Source organism: Sordaria macrospora, chromosome 6 (assembly GCF_033870435.1).
Source record: "Sordaria macrospora chromosome 6, complete sequence".
Lineage (NCBI taxonomy): Eukaryota > Fungi > Ascomycota > Sordariomycetes > Sordariales > Sordariaceae > Sordaria > Sordaria macrospora.
The window spans coordinates 901,976-918,667 of NC_089376.1; the positions used below are offsets into that span (position 1 = coordinate 901,976).

A 16,692-nucleotide genomic window follows, 5' to 3' on the forward strand; every position below is an offset into this window, starting at 1 on the left:
TGGTACTTTATCTTTTTTCCCCTGAAGGAAAAGAGAAAAATGCCAGTCCAAGTTCTGGTTCTAGAATTCGAGTGAAGTGGTGGGTGGAGAGAGACGGCTGGGAGTGTCGATTTTGGATGTCAATTTCGGCCGTCACCGTGCGAGCAAATCCTTATCGGACCAGCCAAACAGCAGAAGGGTGGGAATGACTAAAAGCCATTACGGTTAGACGCAGCAAAGATAAGCTGTTTACACTGTGTTCCGTCGGAATGACCTTCCATTTCGACAAGAACAACGAGCAAACGCCCAACGTTGATATGCCAAAATCGGTTTTCTACCACTCATATCTTGGATTCACGCCAACATACGATAGCCTGCAAGCACGACATGATCTTTTAACAGGCGTCTAGAAGCACAGTTGTTGCATTCTGCTGCGTTCCCCGCACAACCAAGAGGCGAATGCAGCTTGATTTGGACTGTGTGGATTCCAGGAGTGTTACGAACTCAAGCAAGTACACGAACCAACCAGGCTGTCGGGATGTGGCAGCCCCGCTCACGATTAGGACCATGTAACCTAAGACAAGGATTGGACCAGAGAGCGCATGCAGAGTGCTCACTAAAGGGCGGCGCTCACGGTGAGCAGGACATCGCCAGTGAGCGGACACACAACATCTAGTAGATAGAACTATGGGGCTCAGTAGAGCAGCCGGAGACAGATATCTCGCAAAGGGCGAGGAGGTATAAAGAGACGACTGGAGAACTCATTGTCAGATGTTACGAACTAATGAGGACACACGGACCAACCATGGCGCTGGTAATACAACAGGCCTAAACGGGCTAGGTCGTGTCACCCTCCAAGCCAAGATGGACCAGAAAGGCGCACGCACGGGCTCACAGTGAGCCACTGCTCACGGTGAGCCAGGAAGCATCGTGAGCCACCACTCATTAGATAGATCTATGGAGCTCAGCAGAGCATCCGAAAACAGATATCTCGCAGAGGGCGAGCAGGTATAAAGGGACTACGGGAGAACTCAGATTGTCAGGTAGTTCGACAGTAGTCAACAGACATTCGGACCATTGTCACCATTGAGACCAGTACGCAAGCATACTTGTTGTGAACCCTTTGGCTTCACCGAACGACTTTGATAGTTACTACCTTCAGCTATCTCATTTAGGCAAATCAGACTGCCGTTCGTCACAAGGAGACGGGACGGTTAAAGTCACAGTGTAGTCCGATAGTGTAAGGGTTCTACGAGGTATACACGCAGGTAGGCCTTGGTTAAAGTGATAATATTTGACAAAGAGGAAAAGGGAAGTCTGTGCCAGTATGGCATGGAGCTTACAGCTAAATACACAAGAGAGGTGCGGATATCGAAGGTGCCAGAAACGCCAAGGTCAGAAATGTGGTTCGTGCGGCGCACCCCAGGAGTGCACCCAACCGGAGGGCAGGCCTGGCTTATATAGGCTTCAAGTCAGGCAGACACCCCTGGGCGCCAGCTCCCTGACAGTACTAATTATTTTTGTGGTGGTGCTCTGATATGGTGCGCTTCTTCTTTAGGTTAGATTCCGTAACTTTATCCGATTACATAGCAACTTAGCTGCCTCGTCAGGAGAAGGTGGAGGTTTTTTCCAGAAGGGCAAGTGGTGATCCACAATTGTCACACGGACATCGACACCCTGGTCCAGTTTCAGGCTAAACGAGCCAACCCCAGAACTACTGACGGCGCTAAACATCATCACAAAGCCATCACAGTCATCACAGGAGCAATCACGCCTAACCGAGCAGAAGCAGGGTGCCTTCTCCTGGAGGTTGAGAGGATCAATAAGGCCTTCGAGACCAAAGTAGTTTATTAGCGGAATTGAACTACTGTTCCAAGCTTAGAATACTGCCCTTGTCACAACAATGGCCAGCTGGCGGTCGTCCATAACTTCTTGTTGTTGATCGCGACCGTTTGCGCGGTTGTTGACATCTGCTCCTGCCTCTGACCAGGCAACACAACACGTCTGTGTGAGTGTCCAAGATGACGATACAGCGCGCAATCCCAAGGCGGTCGGGCGTCCTTTCCGCGGACGAACAGTAGCCGACTCCGGCCGAATCATTCGTCTGGAATGGACAGTCAGCGCGACGGAGTGTTCGATGGAAGAAAGAAAAGCCAGATTTGAATCTCGTTGTTTCCCTGTTCTTATATGCCTTCGTATATGGTATTCCATCGACCATTCCGTATGGCAGATAGAATCTGATTTCCCTGCCCCAGGCTTCGTGGGCATCACTTGTTCAGAACAGCCGACCAGTCCTGTTTCTTCATCCACTCATCCAAGCTTGTCATAGGACAATCGATTCCTTGCTGTTCATAACAGTCAGTACGTGCTTCTCCTATCAAACTTCTAGTTCATGATCACTCACCTTCCTCAAATCCTCGGCCGTCTGCAATTCCATGCCACCCCCATACCCAGTATCATCAGAGTAGGCAAACATAATCGCCACCTCGATACCCGCGTCTCTATCCGGGGTGTCTGCGATCATGTCATCTACCGATACTTGCTTGTAGACGGCCTTTTCGGCGGGAACCCCAGCTGCCTTTGCCCATGCCCGCAGGTACTCGGGCCAGGTCGCGTGAGAGCCCATGGCCATGTAATTCCCCCCCGGAGGCTTCTGGTGAACGGCGTACACAAAGTTTCCAAGGTCGCCATTGACATCCAGATGGGGTATCAAGGTGTCGGGCAAGCATGGGAAGCGCATGTGGAAGGAACCATTGGATTGCTGTTGCATGACTGGTGAGTTCTCGATGAAGCAACCGAAAGACAGGGGCAACATACCTTTTGGAAATACGAATTCGGAAGGATGGCGTGGCTACTCATGAAGAAGCCCGTCTGCACGCAGGACATCTTGGCCGCCAGCGACGGGTGGTTTTCAAGCACATAGTCAGGGAAGATATCGGCCTTGGAGTCAAAGTGATACAAGTCGGTGAACTTCCCGTCACTGCACTTCCGGGCGTGGCTCAGGGTCGATACCAAGAAGCCATTATTCTCTAAGGTGTCCACTACCTTGGCCGCTGCATCAGCAATGTTCTTTCCCTGGCGATACTCGACATCGTAGGCGTATTGACGGCAACTCATGCCGATCACCTTGGCCGTCTTGCGACAGTCGGGGCGGAAGAAGGGCTCCCAATAATTGGTGACGCTAAAGATGATGTTCGCTCCTGCAAATGCGACATCGAGACTCTGTGGGTCATCGAGTTGAACGGCGACCATCTCTACGCCCAAAGCGGCAAGGAGTTGGGAAGCTGGAGACGAGGTGTTGCGGGTTAAGCCGCGGACCGCATATCGGGAGTCTTGGAGGAAGCGACGAGCGACAGAGCCGCCTTGATTGCCCGTGGCGCCCACAACGACGACGAGTTTCTTTCCCTGTGTCATGGTTTCTGTGGTCAGAGTGAGGAAGTTGGTGATACTTTTCGAGGGGTGGACGGCGTCAGCTTACCTTGCTTGCTCACTCGTACGACTTGAGAGGCTGGAAGAAGCTGACCGTCCGAGATCGCTTGGCCAAGGACTAGACCCCTCACTTACCCACCAGCAGCCAGGGACTAGATCTGCAAAAGGCAAAAGCGGCTTGGTCAACATCGACGATATCAGTAATAGCATGCAGGGGTTGTTCTTACTTGGGGGTCGGATGTGGTGGCAGCTGCGGTGTTACGCCAAGACAACCTGCCATAACAGCAGCCTTTGAAATCAGGGGTATGGCATCTGTTCCTGGAACAAAGTAAACAAACCCATTGCCTGTTGATGTTTGCTACCACATGGCAAAGAAGCATCATTGGTACGACGATGCAAGTAGCCCACCACTGAAATAGGAACGAGCTGCTTGTTCCCAGAACTGGATTCCCGTCACGGCCAGCAGTTTGCTTCATTCCGACACATGGGACGTCGACCTTTGGGCCTAGGCTTGTTGGGACCAGGACATGCTGGGATTCTTGGCTGAGAAACGATTGTATCCGGCGTGGTACGGCGAAGGCGAAGCTGAGTTGGAAGTGGGTGGGACAACTGGATCAACAGCTTCTCAGGGGCCAATGGGTTCCATCAGCATCGCTGCGGTGCGAGTAAGCTTGCAATGGCAGTGCCGACACAACATGAAAAGACGCATGTCGCACTTGTCTGCTCTTCTATTTCCATGATTGTGGCCGCTTCGTGGAAGTGTCGTTTTGATGGTCAGGTCACGGTGAGAGGTCTCGCCGAAGTGGAAGGTAACAACAATGTCGGTAGTTGGGATCCCACCAGCATTGCAGAGTGCAGACTGTCCGTCATTGCCACATCGGTCGGATGTGCGCTGTCTGGACTGCATAATCTGGCAGGAAGTCCCATTGATGGGAAAGTGAATAGAAAAGGTGACTGGAGACAAGTGAAGAGTCCAAGTTGGACCTTCGTGAAAGAAGAATAAAGAGGAGGAAGAATTAACAAGCAGAGGAATCTTTGCGTTCGCATGAAAGGCACGCCTTCCTCCAAAATTACCTTCCTGTCTCCAAGTCTGACAACCAGACCGCAATAATTGTCGTTCCCAACGCACTTTCCCAGCCGCATTCTCGGTCTGCGAGGTACCAAGGAATAGAAGGCACCCCTGCACCGGGGAGCCCGCAGATGAGGAAGGACTCTGGGCTTTCCCAGTTCGAGAATTCGACAACTGCCCCTGCATGTTACCCCTCCACGTTCCTTCCAGTTCTACGGGTTGCCTTCCCGTACCACCACCTGCCTCCTTCCGTGACGGATCGCAAAGGGAACGGCCCTATCTCAAAGTATCTGGGACACTGAAGTGTTCTTTTTTCTCCGGTCAACATGCTTGTTTGCTCCGGGACTTATCAAGGTCCTCAGGTCCACATACTGCAACCTCCATACTGACACTCATCACGCTTTCCACATGGCCGAATTTCCCATGGCAGTCCTGGTCGACAACAAACAGCTGCACCTAACCGCCAAAGTCAAGGGTAACTTCGAGTGGGATCCGCCCAGAAGGACCAAAGAAAAATGAACGGAAACAAAGATCTTCTCTGGAGGCTTGGAAGGTCATCGAATGATGTTAACCTCACGGAGATAAAACGGACGAGCGCTCTTCTACCTGCGTCGGACTTTTCTCTCTGCACTCTTCGTTCTGTTGTACAACATCAGCCTCATCTGCAACCTGCAAGCCCCTTGATTGTCTCTCATTTTGGACTTTCCTTTGTCTCAAATACGGGTACCGCGCCCTGCATACACGCTCTTTGGCATAATACCTGTCATTCAGAGGTACCGTCCTTAGGTAGATGACTTCCATTCTAAGGAGGGGACAGGAGGATGTCGACATTGACCGGTATGACGTCTGTTATATGGACACTAACCGTTTCATCCAAACTGATCTAGACTTCCAAGATGCATCTCGCCATCAAGTTTGCTGGGGCTATCCTGGCCATCGCTTCCAGCGTTCTTTCCGTCCCGGCGGCACCTACAGTCACGGGCACGGCCTCTCCGCATGATAACTCAACTACCTCCTCCACGTCATTGCAGCAAAACTCCCAAGTCATCAAGTGCCAGGGAAGCATTTGGATGAAGAATACAACAACTACTGACTCGCCACTCGTTAAAGACTGTAACCACCTACAGCGTAACATTGCGAAGGACGGCGAGTGGAGGACCATGTCGGGTCACAACCGCAATCTTGCAACCTATGGCACCTGTGTATTTGCAGTCCGAGGCTTCGACGGTCTCGACATCTTCAAAGTCGGCAATGACGACATCATCGACCAGATTGACGAGGCTGTCACCGAGTTCGCATTGCAAGATGCAGATGGAAACTACCATGTTGGAGCAGAGGGCGAGTTCTGGTGCGACAGCCTGCTGAGCTGGCCAGATGGAGTTATCTGGAATATCCACCACTCAGATGATGATTTCTGAGGCAGCTTCGGCCGACAGGGACACAGGACACCGCAGTGTCTGAGGGAGAAACGAGGCCAATCTGACGGGTCTCAGCTCACATCTTTCCGCGCTCCTTACGTGCGGTCTCTTACCGGGTTGCTGGTAGCATCCGTACACCTCTGTTCATGATAATCTCTCCGCATTTGTATCACGGAATGAGGTAGTCTGAGCCATGGGGGGATTGTTCGGAGAATTATCTCACCAGTCGATTTTTGTGCTACCTTGCGGCTAACTATCATCCGCGTCCTTGTGTTTCTGTATTTTGGTTAGTCTTTAGGCTCAAGCCGCGATATTTGCTTGGGAGGGACGGATTAACGATGGCGATGTTGAGCGTGTGGGAGTACACGGGGTAAATAGTCTGAGCATAGCCTCCATCCCATCGAGGTACCAGTGCCGTCTGCATTTCTCACCACCCAAGATGTACAGCATTTCCAGGAGTGATCACCAAGTGAAAGCAGGGTGATGGAAACTGCATAACCGCAAACTCGCATAGGTCACATTTCTATCTTTGGGGTTTTCCGGATAACAACAGACCCATCCCATACTGCGCATGTCGTCCCACGACGGAGATGACACCAAAACATGCGACGGATGGTTCGATCCTTGGTACAACCATATTCTCGCCCAATTCCCGTTCGAGAACCGAGGCTGGTACCTTCTTAAGACCTCGAAGAAGGGCAGCCAAGCCCTATCCTGTCACTCCCGATGCGGTACCAGATCGAGAAAATAGAGAGTGGAAGCGGCGAGAACCTTGCTGGACAGAAAGATAAAATGTGCAGCAAAATCAAACACAAAAGTCCCGCTAATTGGGATGAGGGGCGGTCATTTGCCAGAAAAAAAGAGCTCGTTATCGTTCATCTGAAGTTTTCGAAATCCAGACTTGGAAGGAACGCACCACCTCTGCCGTGGATGATCCTCAAGACGCGGGCAAATAACCCATAAGGCAGGTATAAAAGGAGGGGTCCTTCTACCCACAAACTCTTCCTTCTTATTTTCCCTTCTTTATCCATCACCACTCCTCTCACAATCTTTCCAAGTTCAAAATCTGGATCACCACTCTCTCACCTTGACCAGCAAGACAGACAACAAGCAAACCATATCACAAACTATCTCATTCTTTCGTTCTCTCACCTCGTCAAGATGCTCGTCAAGACACTCATCACCCTCGTCTCGAGCTTCGCTGCTCTGGCCAACGCTGCTCCTGCTCCCGGCCTCGGCGCGTTCAAGCATGACACCGACCACAACGGTACCAACGTTTTCAGCAGCAGCGGCCTGCCCCACATGCTGTTCCACGACTGCAAGGGCGACAAATACGTGACCAAGACCACTGCCGGCTCCCCGCTCGTCGATGACTGCCGCCACATCGCGGACGTGATCATCCCCGACTTTGACCATACCCCCATCTGCTGGTCCTGGGCCAGCACCATCCCCAGGGAGATTCTCAGCTACGGCAGCTGCGCTGTCAACATTGCCAGCAAGCTCGACAAGTACCCCAACGGCGACTTGATCGAGTGCTGCAACAAGGACATTCAGGACTTCATCCACTACGCCATTGACAACTTCCGCTGGACCACCCCCGATGGCCACCTCGTTGTCGGCGCCGAGGGCTACGCCAACTGCCCTAGCGACTTCCCTTCCCATCTAAGCTCTGCCGTCTACGGTCTTTACCACACTTAAGCTGAGCTTAAGCAGAGTCCTCGCTGAGCGAAAGCTGCAGGCAGCAGCACATCACCATATCACCAACGGTTCACCACGGTACACTGGGGCGTCTGCTGGCAGCACCACCACAGCTTGATTTCACTGGCGTCGGAGTTTCATTTCTGGGGCGGCGGGATCTTGCACGGAGAACACACTCTCTCATGTTTCTTTGCATGGACGGATAACAGTATGGGGCACATAGCATGCTTGGGTTGGTTCGGAAAACATCATGGGTTTCGTATGGCATTTATTGACATTTGAGAACGGGTTTTTTTTCTGGACTGGATGCATATGCTGGCTGGGTATAATGACTGGAGCTTGGGGACATCAAAGGAGTCTGAGATTGATATGAACAGATAATCAGCATATCTTGCGCTTGTGCATTGATATCTGACAGGTAGGAGATTGTTTTCTCACGGAGGTTTACTTCTCGAAGTGCTTCCATCACAGTTTCAAATCATCTTGTTGCCCTCCCCATAACATGCATGCATGCATCTCTTGACGCAGTCGTGAAATCCACTGTCAAATCTCAACCGTCATGACCATTAACTTTTTATCCTATCCTATGGTATCATCATCAACCCATCCTTGGACTTTACTCAGCCTTACCACGCACCCTCTCCTGGACAGTAACCAACTCCCCAAAAGCCTCCTTCAGCTCAGGAACCTCCAAAAGGCCCCTAAGATAGCCCTCAACACTAGGCGCACTGTTCTTCTTCATCTCGGCATCCAAAAGCAACTTGCTAGCCAAAATCAGCGGTCCAGCAACCATGATATCCGCCACCGTGACCTCCTCCCCGACCAAAAACCTCTTTCCACCCTCAAGCGACTTCTCAACAAACTTCACAGCCCGCTCAAACTTGCTCGCAAACGAATCATACCCCTCCTTGCCGTAGGGCACCAGATCCGGACGATGAATCATGAGCATAGGCGGGATCAAGTTAGCCATGAGCTCTTGCTCAGCGAAGCAAGCCCACTGCTCGATCAGCGCGCGGTCGGTCACGGTGCGGCCCAGGAGCTGGTCGGCCTTGGGGCCGGACTCGGCGAGGAAGCGCACGATGGCTTGCCCCTCCGTAAGGTTGAGGGAGCCGTCGGCGGTGGAAAGGGCGGGGACCTTGCCGAGGGGGAACTTGGAGAGGATGGAGGCCCATTTGGGGTCGGAGGGGTTGCCGAGCTGGAAGTCGTTGTCTTCGAGGACTTCGAGATTGTTGAGTTTGGCTACTGCTTGGGCCTGTGGGAAGTTGTGTTAGTAGATGTGGGTGGCAGGGGTGGGGAAGGAAAATAAATAAAAGGGGAGAGGGGGAAGGGAGGAAATGAGGAAAGGGGAAAAGACGTACGCGCTGAACGCGGATGTTGTTGGGATAAGTGTAGATGGTGGCGAAGGGAGCCATTTTGACGGCTTGTTGTCTGGTTGTTTAGATAGGTATGTGCTGTTGGTATTAAGAGAATCGATGTGATGTTGCGATTCGAATTATCGATGGCGTAATGAGTTTTGGATAGGTGGGTGATAGGTCAGGATATGAGGAAAAAGTCTTGAGGAATACCGTTCAAAAGCTCACTTCAAAAGCAAGGAGGAGGACTTCCTCGAGGTTATATATCCAGACAAAAGGACCCCTGTGTCTTTGCTTGTCGTTGTGTCTCAATCTCGGAAGCAACCGAGTGGATCGACAATTCGCCCTCGATGTCCCATCGACGACCGTCACGGAGCGTCACAGAGGCCAAATCATCCGCTTGTTTCTCTACTTCTCCACAACCCTTCTCCTCTCCTCACCACAAAGCAACGCTGTGTACAACACAATGTTAAACCGTTCCAGACTGTGACTATCCATTGGATTCCATCGGGAACGGATCGTCAATCATGTAGACTAGAGAATTAGTCAGCGGGTTTATAATTGCCGTCGTGCAAAGTGCCAAATTGTCTTGGTCTACTTGTGTTGTCCCCGGAATGCCAAGACAAGGTTTCTCCTCAAGTCCCGGCGGGCGGAGGTGGGCGGTGACAGACTCCACTAGTAACGAATGGACGGGATGCCGGGGGGCAGAGGTAGTGTAGAGACCCTTTGAGCCTGTGAAACAACTAAGCTCAAGATATAATCTGGATGAACACCACGTTGCCATGAATAGGTACGGCACGATTGAGCTGTTTGCTGTTGTTGGTACCAACCTATGTTGTCTTCGCAATATGTTGTCATTGCATATGTCGCAATGTACAGCATGTTAAAGAGTCCGAGCAAACAGCCCCCAAAACACGCGGACGTTGGGGTTTGGGATTAAAGTGCAAGAAACATAATAAACATCAAGTTCGGCGTTTCTGTTTTTCATCCAGATGGAAGATTGACGGCGTTATGAGCGTATCACAGCTCCCGCGCCAGTTGGCAGGATATGCAATCTGGTTACACGGGCAGTTCATTGTCCGCTTTCATCCCGTCCTGCTTTGCAAAGGGTGCCTCGAGAGGTTGCTCTCCAAAAGCTCCCCGAATACAGAGAGGCGCTCGAGAGAACCTTCAATTCGCCAATTCTCGAATCTTCGACCCCTGAATTGGCGCTTGTTGTCTTGATCATTGCTCTCAACAGCGGGGAAGAATGAGATCGCAACGTCGGTTTGGCGGGGAGACGGAACACGAAAGCACTGTGGAGGTGAAAAGTGGGGTACACAGTCTTTCACCTTCAAGTAGTGATGATTTGGCAGGAAGCGACCCAAAGACACGCGGCAGGCTTAACGTTTGGCCTTGATGAGCGAGCGACGATAATCGTGGGATGGAGGCAGATATGTATATCAAACAATGATGCCCTCGGGATGGTAAATGCCTAGGAACCCATCCAGAACCATGCATTTCAACGTCATGTCTACTCGATATGTGGTGAGTTCGGGGAAGGGGTGCGTCGGCGGCCGGTGCACCGAACGGCGAGCGAGGGAATCACGACTGATCGCCCGAACTTCGAACGAAATGTCTTCGTTTCCACGAAGTGACTTCCACGAGTGACGACGACCAATCTCCGAGAGACTCCCTCCCTATGTACAACCTGTCCATCTATCATTGCAAAGAAGGTCTCGAAAAGAATTAACGTCCGCACTCAACATTAGACTTCTACCCCGTTTATTCTCTGTTCTTCACAGTCGCATGGTTTTCAGCTACATCACTACTGAATCCTTCCTTCCCCCTTTCCCTAGGGTACGCCATTGTACATGCATGAAAGCATGGCGCTGAGTCGCCAACACTGGATCAATCCAGGTAGAAACTTCAAAGAATATTCGGGCGGAGTCGAGAGAACACATGTGGGAGATGGGAGATGATCTGCTTTCAGGAACGCTTCCTCATCAGGTCAGTCAGGTCAGGTTTGTTGAAGAAAACCTAGCTGTTCGACCGATGAAGGAGGGCTTCATCATTCTCACCACTTCACGCCTGCAGCGAACTATACTACACTAGGACATACACTTTTGCCGGCTAATAAAAAAAAGGGTTTGATATTAATTTATAGAGTGCTTGAGCAATCAACAACGTGGAAGGAAGCTGGCGAAATCTCCACGTTGGTTTTCCCTGGCATAAGGTAGTCGAGGTCGTGTCATGAGTTGGTCTACACCACCACCGTCACTACTACAATGCACAGTAGCCATTGCCATCACTTATATAACTACAGCATCCGTTCTCCTGTAACAACAACAACTAATAAGGTTACACAGGGCGTGTGGCTCAGTTGGTAGAGCGTTCGCTTAGCATGTTTCCGAGCATGCGAAAGGTCCTGGGTTCGATTCCCAGCTCGTCCAAATATTTTTCTTTTTCCTTCCCCTTCCTCCTGTGCTTTCAAAAAAGCGGATATCTCCTGATGTCCCCTTTTTGGTGTTTTAACTTCGGATACTTTTCGGCATGGTCAATCTTGCATGTGGTTGTAGATTGGTTGTGGATTTTTGGTCCCGCTATATATGCTACCATGTTGTTAGGGATGTAGGGATCGGTTAGGATCCCCCGATTTGCTATGTGGTGGTGGCACTTCCGTAGAGACCTATTTTGTGGTCCTTGACGTTGTGCGAACAGAAATGCGTTAACAAATAGACTGACCGGGGATGTCGTCAAGAGGTACCAAGCTTGACGTTTTGTCAACTTGCTTTACAGCCCGTACTTATGAAGTCTATCTCCATGTAGTATAGGATATGAACCAGAACAATATGTGACCACACAGTCATCCCATCGCCATCCCTTTTAAGAGTTTGCAGGAGTTTCAACCCCATTCTTCTTCTTGGCCCCTTGGACCTGACAATGTGTTGTGACAACCCAAAAAAAATACGCCTTCGCTATGCTACCCATACACTCTAGCCCTCAACACCTGTACTCTAAAAAAGCTACACCCAGCCAAGCAATGATATTTTGCCTATGAAGGACTCCAGCAAGACAGCTGACAGCAGATAACAACGGAAACTCGTCCGACATGCTCCAGCCAGAAGCGCCCGCTCAAAACTTCCCAGCTAAAAACCCCTGACTCACACTCTTTCTCAGCTTCCTCCCCATCCCAGATGCCGTAGCCGTGGCCGAGGGACTTGAAGAAGATAATCCCTAATACCTCCTGAACGCCGGCACCTTGGACCCCTCAGGTCTGAGATCCACCACCTCAAAGTCAACCCTACTTGACTCAAATACGTGCCCTGGTGCATGACGAGCACTGCAGTAGATCTCGTCTGAAGGAATACCATGTTGGTGAAAGACGCCAGGGGTATTGCAGTTAATGATGTGCGGGAGGCCGGGAGGGTCGGTGAGGCGGAAGATACCGTATCTGTTTTGTTGAGGGGTGTGTTAGCTGGTGATACTGGAAGGAATGAAGAGACTAGGGTAGAAAAAGGGGTGAGAGGACATACGAAGGATCATATCTTGGCGCACAAACAATGGCAATGCTCTCCTTCATCATGGTCTGGTATCCGGCATGGGTATGCAAATCTCTCGAGCTCATGAAGCACGTCTGCGTCGGGTGGGTGTGGATCCAACCGAGGACGAGCAAGTCGTTCTCGATACAGTACGTGACGTACGCTTCCTCGTTGATGGTCTCACATGTGTCTGAGGTACACTCTTGCTCCGGAATCAGCAGGCAGGTGATGAATAGCGCATTGTTGATTAGCGTGCCGCAGAGAATGCCGCACATCTCCAACTCCCTGATGGTGTTTTCGCGGGCGAGTTCGAGGAAACGGCGGCGAAGACTACTGGGGAGGAATACGGATCGGAGAGGTTCGCCGCTTTCGAGGTAGGCGACGGGGCGGAAGGTGACTTTGTTCGCTTCTTTCGGCTTCTCTTCTGCTTCTGGTGGCGGTTCGCTGACTTTGGGCGGTCTCGCTGGCCTATCGTCGACGTCGTCCTCGTCGGTTACCAGTCGAATCGTCTGGCTGGGAAGGATACCGTTCCTCCTTCCATCTCTGCCAAATGAGCCTGACTCCTTCCTTGGGCGTGGGGGCGGGGGAGGAGGTCTAGTGACGGGTATTGGTCGCTCGAAGGGTATTACCTTGGGCGGAAGCGGTGGCTGTGGTTGTGTGCTTTGGGGCCGCGGCGCGGGTTTCGGGTAGTCGTAGGTATAGGTAGATGTTGGTTTGATGGCGGGATAGTGATAGTTTACAGCTCGATAGCTGTCAGTGTCACTGACGCCGTTGTCAGTTTCCGAAGTCCCGTAGCCTCCTGAACGGTCCAATTGTCGTCTTGTGGCCTCCATTTGACGGCGAAGGTCGTCATCCTCAGAATAGCGATTGTTTGTTGGTGGGGGAGTAGGATACTGTTGTCTCCGGTCTACACCATAGCCATTCTCCTCCCTGTAACCCGCATATGTCCTCCGCGTGCGCTCGTCCTCTTCATCGTTCTCTTGTCGTCGTCGTCTCCGTCGCTTGAGCAGCGTCTCCCTAGCCAAGTCGACTGCCAACTCTTGGTTTGATCCAGCATCCAGGATCTTAGCCTGAGAAATATGGTTCCATGACAAAGCAGCATCACTGGCAGCGTGCCTGGCGTATTGGGAAGATGTAGATCGTCGTTTCTCCCTGCTGTCTTCTACGCTGGCTGTGAGCTGTTGCCACTTGTGGTAGGCCTCTTCGATTTGGGGTTTGAGCTGTTCAAGCTGTTCAACGACGTTGTTTATGCGGTTGTTGAGTTGCCTCATCAGGGCTCGGTTTTCGGGGAGTTTGGCTTCGGGGTGTTTGGCCATATCCTCGAGGACGAGGGTGCAATAGCGGAGGAGGAACATGTAAGCTTGGGCTATGCTCCCTTCATGAAGGTAGATTTGACCCTGTAACAAGCATATTATAGTCAGCTACCATACTCGGGATTGTCATCATTGCAAGACTTCTAACAAACCTCATGATGAATGGTGTTGGCAGCGCGTGCCCAGAACTTGAAGCCAATCCGGGGATTCCAGTCGTATTGTTTTGCTTTCTCGGATATCTCCTTGACATTCATGGGCCGGCTCCCGGCCTCTATCGTAGCGCTTCCCATGATTGCTGTATACTAGCTAGGTAATCGGTGTTGCTTGGAGTTGAGGTGTTGTCGTATTTCTTTCTATTTGTCAATCGTCGCTGGGATGTTTTTGGTGGCCGTCGTGACCGCAACGGCTGGTTGGCGAACCTTGATGGAGAGCTATTCGAAGCTATCCCAACAGGCGTGTGGCGTGGTGGTCCTTGTAACTCGCTCGGATGGGGATTATTATGGGTTATCGATGTTGAGGAATCCAGTTTTCATTGTTGTTGCTAAGAATCGGCCAAGCTCCGGATGTCGTGGATGATGTGACCAAGAGATTTCGGCGACCACGGAAGGATCTCTCGTTTGCTTGTTGTTGTTCCGGTCAAAGAAAGTTATCCATGTCAATGACAGTCACAGGGTCCCGGAAGCAGTCCACATGCCCGTCCAGGAACCTTTCATCAGTGGCTCCTTTGCTAAAAGACGACCTGGAAGCTGGAACCTTGGCGGCTTCGACCCCGCCATTGGGCCGCGCGGCGGGCAGTGCGAAGGTGGATGCCTGCCGCCAGGCTGCTTTTTGACAGAAGCGCCGGCATGGAATTTCAGCTGAGTCAGCTTGGAGAGTGCAGTGCACAGGCCACTTTGACCCGTCTCTTGGACTTCAGTGTTTCTTGGACAGTTTAAGATTCCACTTCTGGATTGGCGAGTCTAGCGAGATGGATGGAAGGACGGCATTCTTCAACTTGGAAGTGTGTCTAACACGCTGATGTTTGACCATATTGAGGTTCGGTCGTATAACAAGACTGCATTCATTTCATATCGTCTATCTTGAACCCCACGGCCAAAGATACACAAGGTCCAAAGAGGTTATTGGGAAGTTGGCATTGACGTTTCTGATCAATTCAAACATCCAAAAGTCCAAAAAGTTGTCTGATTCCCATGCGAGTTGCCAGCATTTCAAAGATTGGCAGCGACGTCAATCCTGCCGGTTTCCGGATCACCTTCAAACGACCGTGACACGGCAGGACCAGCCGATGCACCAGAAGGTCGAAAGAAGCAATATAGCGAAATGCAAGTCGAACCATTCGGGAGCCATTTCCAACCTCAGATGCCGGGAGTTCACGGAATTGCCCAGGGGGGTGGTCGGGACCAAAAGGGAGGCGAGGACTGAATGTGCCACAAGTGAGGCCTGTCCTGCGAGGGCATGAGAAGGATGTGTGCCCCTGACAGACGGGAATAATAACCAGAAACTGCCAAATGGCTGGCTGGCTGGCTGACTGGTACATACATGCGATGTGGTGTCCTTGTTCCTCAATCTGGAATGCTCGACCGCGTTATCATGACCTCGATTCGCGGTGCAACTTCGGCTGCATGGCTGATATATACGGAAATGCCCTTTTCCAAGATGGTGATACAGGTAGTACCAAACCCAGGAAAATCGGTGGGGGGCGAGACTTTCGGCGTATTCCGTTCCCGAGTGATATCTTCGTTGTTTATAATCCTGCCTTGACCCCGAGAATTTGTGTCATGTTGTAGTACTCTAGCATCCATTCATACCAGCTTACAGCTTACAGGTCTCCTCTGCTGTTGATACCATTATCATAACTCCGTGATACCCTCATCTTCTTCCACCACAATGGCATCCACCACGACGACGTCCACCGTCTCCTCCGTAAGTCCAATGCAAGGCAAGTCCACCGCCACTGTCCCACAAACCCCTTTCCAACCTCCCTCATCCCTCGCACACATACTAACACCCGTCATCCACGCAAACAGCCAGCATAGAGGCATCGACCTCCCACCTCTCCTTCTCTCAAGGCCGACTCCTCGTCCCCCCCGAGACCTGCCTGTCAACCCTCCTCCAACAAGCCCTCGCCACTTTCACCACCAACTAGGACACACGCCTCCCCTCCAGCCTTCAATCCCTCCTTCTTTCACAGGTCCAGCAGCAGCATCAGCAGCCCTCCAGGCTGGACCGCATCCTCAACGCCATCTTCGACACCTCCTGTCTCGCTTTCGTCACCGAGAAGGAATTTCGCATCGAAGCCGAACTAGATGACCACGACAGAGTAACGCTTTTCGTTCAAGCTGTAGCGGGCATGGCGGTGATTTTTGAGAGGCTTTCGAAGGCTGCTGCTACTGCTGCTTCCTCTTCTTCTCCTTCATCCGGGAACTCTAACTCCAGCTCTGGTGGGGATTCGATGATGACCTGTCTGCTCTCACGCGAACTGCAGCTCTTCGCCGACAGCGAGCAACGCAAGACGATGCTACATCGCATTGGCAAGACGACACTGTTGAGTCATTGTTATACCAAGGATGAGCTGGTGAGGTTTGTGGTAGCGACCTTGGAGGATCGCGGCGTGCTGGGCCAGAGACACGAGGACGGGGGTCTGCCGTTGAATGCGGTGGGCGAGGATTTGTTGAGTGAGAATGTGGCGTGGGTTAGTGATCGGAGTTGTAAGAATATGGGGCTGCCGTGGGGGTTTACGATTATGGCGCTGAACTGAGGACTGATGGAGTGAGGTTGAAGGAGCGAGAGCTGCGGTACCCGTGGTTTCGGGGTGGGTGAGTAAGGGGAAGGGGGGAAAAGGGGGGTAAGCTGTGGTGTTTTCGTTATCTCCATTCATCTGGGTTTTAGAGAACTAAGGCGTAAGGGGTACAG

General features: G+C 51.6%; 6 protein-coding genes and 1 non-coding gene across 7 annotated transcripts; 4 read left to right on the top strand and 3 right to left on the bottom strand.

Moving 5' to 3' along the window:
- Positions 1-1,804: 1,804 nt before the first annotated feature.
- Positions 1,805-4,417, bottom strand: SMAC4_07463 (uncharacterized protein). Its single transcript, XM_003345428.2, has 3 exons — positions 2,797-4,417; positions 2,384-2,740; positions 1,805-2,324 (listed from the first exon to the last, which is right to left on the bottom strand). The coding sequence occupies exons 1-3, from the start codon at positions 3,391-3,393 to the stop codon at positions 2,247-2,249; spliced, it is 1,032 nt and encodes a 343-aa protein (XP_003345476.1). The 5' UTR covers positions 3,394-4,417; the 3' UTR covers positions 1,805-2,246.
- A 956-nt stretch (positions 4,418-5,373) lies between these two features.
- Positions 5,374-5,895, top strand: SMAC4_07464 (uncharacterized protein; the record flags this gene model as incomplete). Its single annotated transcript, XM_003345429.1, has 1 exon — positions 5,374-5,895. One exon carries the CDS (start codon positions 5,374-5,376, stop codon positions 5,893-5,895), a length of 522 nt encoding a protein of 173 aa, XP_003345477.1.
- Positions 5,896-7,056: 1,161 nt separating this feature from the next.
- SMAC4_07465 (uncharacterized protein) lies at positions 7,057-7,593 on the top strand (the record flags this gene model as incomplete). Its single annotated transcript, XM_003345430.1, has 1 exon — positions 7,057-7,593. The coding sequence occupies one exon, from the start codon at positions 7,057-7,059 to the stop codon at positions 7,591-7,593; it is 537 nt and encodes a 178-aa protein (XP_003345478.1).
- Positions 7,594-8,145: 552 nt separating this feature from the next.
- On the bottom strand, positions 8,146-9,591 carry SMAC4_07466 (uncharacterized protein). Its single transcript, XM_003345431.2, has 2 exons — positions 8,952-9,591; positions 8,146-8,845 (listed from the first exon to the last, which is right to left on the bottom strand). Exons 1-2 carry the CDS (start codon positions 9,003-9,005, stop codon positions 8,210-8,212), a joined length of 690 nt encoding a protein of 229 aa, XP_003345479.2. The 5' UTR covers positions 9,006-9,591; the 3' UTR covers positions 8,146-8,209.
- Positions 9,592-11,292: 1,701 nt separating this feature from the next.
- On the top strand, positions 11,293-11,377 carry SMAC4_13924. The gene is given in 2 exon segments: positions 11,293-11,329; positions 11,342-11,377. It is a non-coding gene; the product is annotated as a tRNA-Ala (tRNA).
- A 105-nt stretch (positions 11,378-11,482) lies between these two features.
- SMAC4_07467 (uncharacterized protein) lies at positions 11,483-14,497 on the bottom strand. The gene is made up of 3 exons (XM_066090630.1): positions 13,932-14,497; positions 12,461-13,863; positions 11,483-12,378 (listed from the first exon to the last, which is right to left on the bottom strand). The coding sequence occupies exons 1-3, from the start codon at positions 14,067-14,069 to the stop codon at positions 12,162-12,164; spliced, it is 1,758 nt and encodes a 585-aa protein (XP_065947413.1). The 5' UTR covers positions 14,070-14,497; the 3' UTR covers positions 11,483-12,161.
- Positions 14,498-15,578: 1,081 nt separating this feature from the next.
- Positions 15,579-16,537, top strand: SMAC4_07468 (uncharacterized protein; the record flags this gene model as incomplete). Its single annotated transcript, XM_003345433.2, has 2 exons — positions 15,579-15,702; positions 15,926-16,537. The coding sequence occupies exons 1-2, from the start codon at positions 15,667-15,669 to the stop codon at positions 16,535-16,537; spliced, it is 648 nt and encodes a 215-aa protein (XP_003345481.1). The 5' UTR covers positions 15,579-15,666.
- Positions 16,538-16,692: the final 155 nt, after the last annotated feature.

Bases quoted from the DNA above. Each gene is read 5' to 3' on its own strand.
- SMAC4_07467 (XM_066090630.1), bottom strand. From the start codon at position 14,069: ATGGGAAGCGCTACGATAGAGGCCGGGAGCCGGCCCATGAATGTCAAG. The intron at 13,864-13,931 runs GTTTGTTAGAAG...TGCTTGTTACAG, and splicing joins CCAACACCATTCATCATGAG to GGTCAAATCTACCTTCATGA. The intron at 12,379-12,460 runs GTATGTCCTCTC...TCAACAAAACAG, and splicing joins GCGCCAAGATATGATCCTTC to ATACGGTATCTTCCGCCTCA.
- SMAC4_07463 (XM_003345428.2), bottom strand. From the start codon at position 3,393: ATGACACAGGGAAAGAAACTCGTCGTCGTTGTGGGCGCCACGGGCAAT. The intron at 2,741-2,796 runs GTATGTTGCCCC...GTCATGCAACAG, and splicing joins CGAATTCGTATTTCCAAAAG to CAATCCAATGGTTCCTTCCA. The intron at 2,325-2,383 runs GTGAGTGATCAT...TGTTATGAACAG, and splicing joins CGGCCGAGGATTTGAGGAAG to CAAGGAATCGATTGTCCTAT.
- SMAC4_07466 (XM_003345431.2), bottom strand. From the start codon at position 9,005: ATGGCTCCCTTCGCCACCATCTACACTTATCCCAACAACATCCGCGTT. The intron at 8,846-8,951 runs GTACGTCTTTTC...AACTTCCCACAG, and splicing joins ACAACATCCGCGTTCAGCGC to GCCCAAGCAGTAGCCAAACT.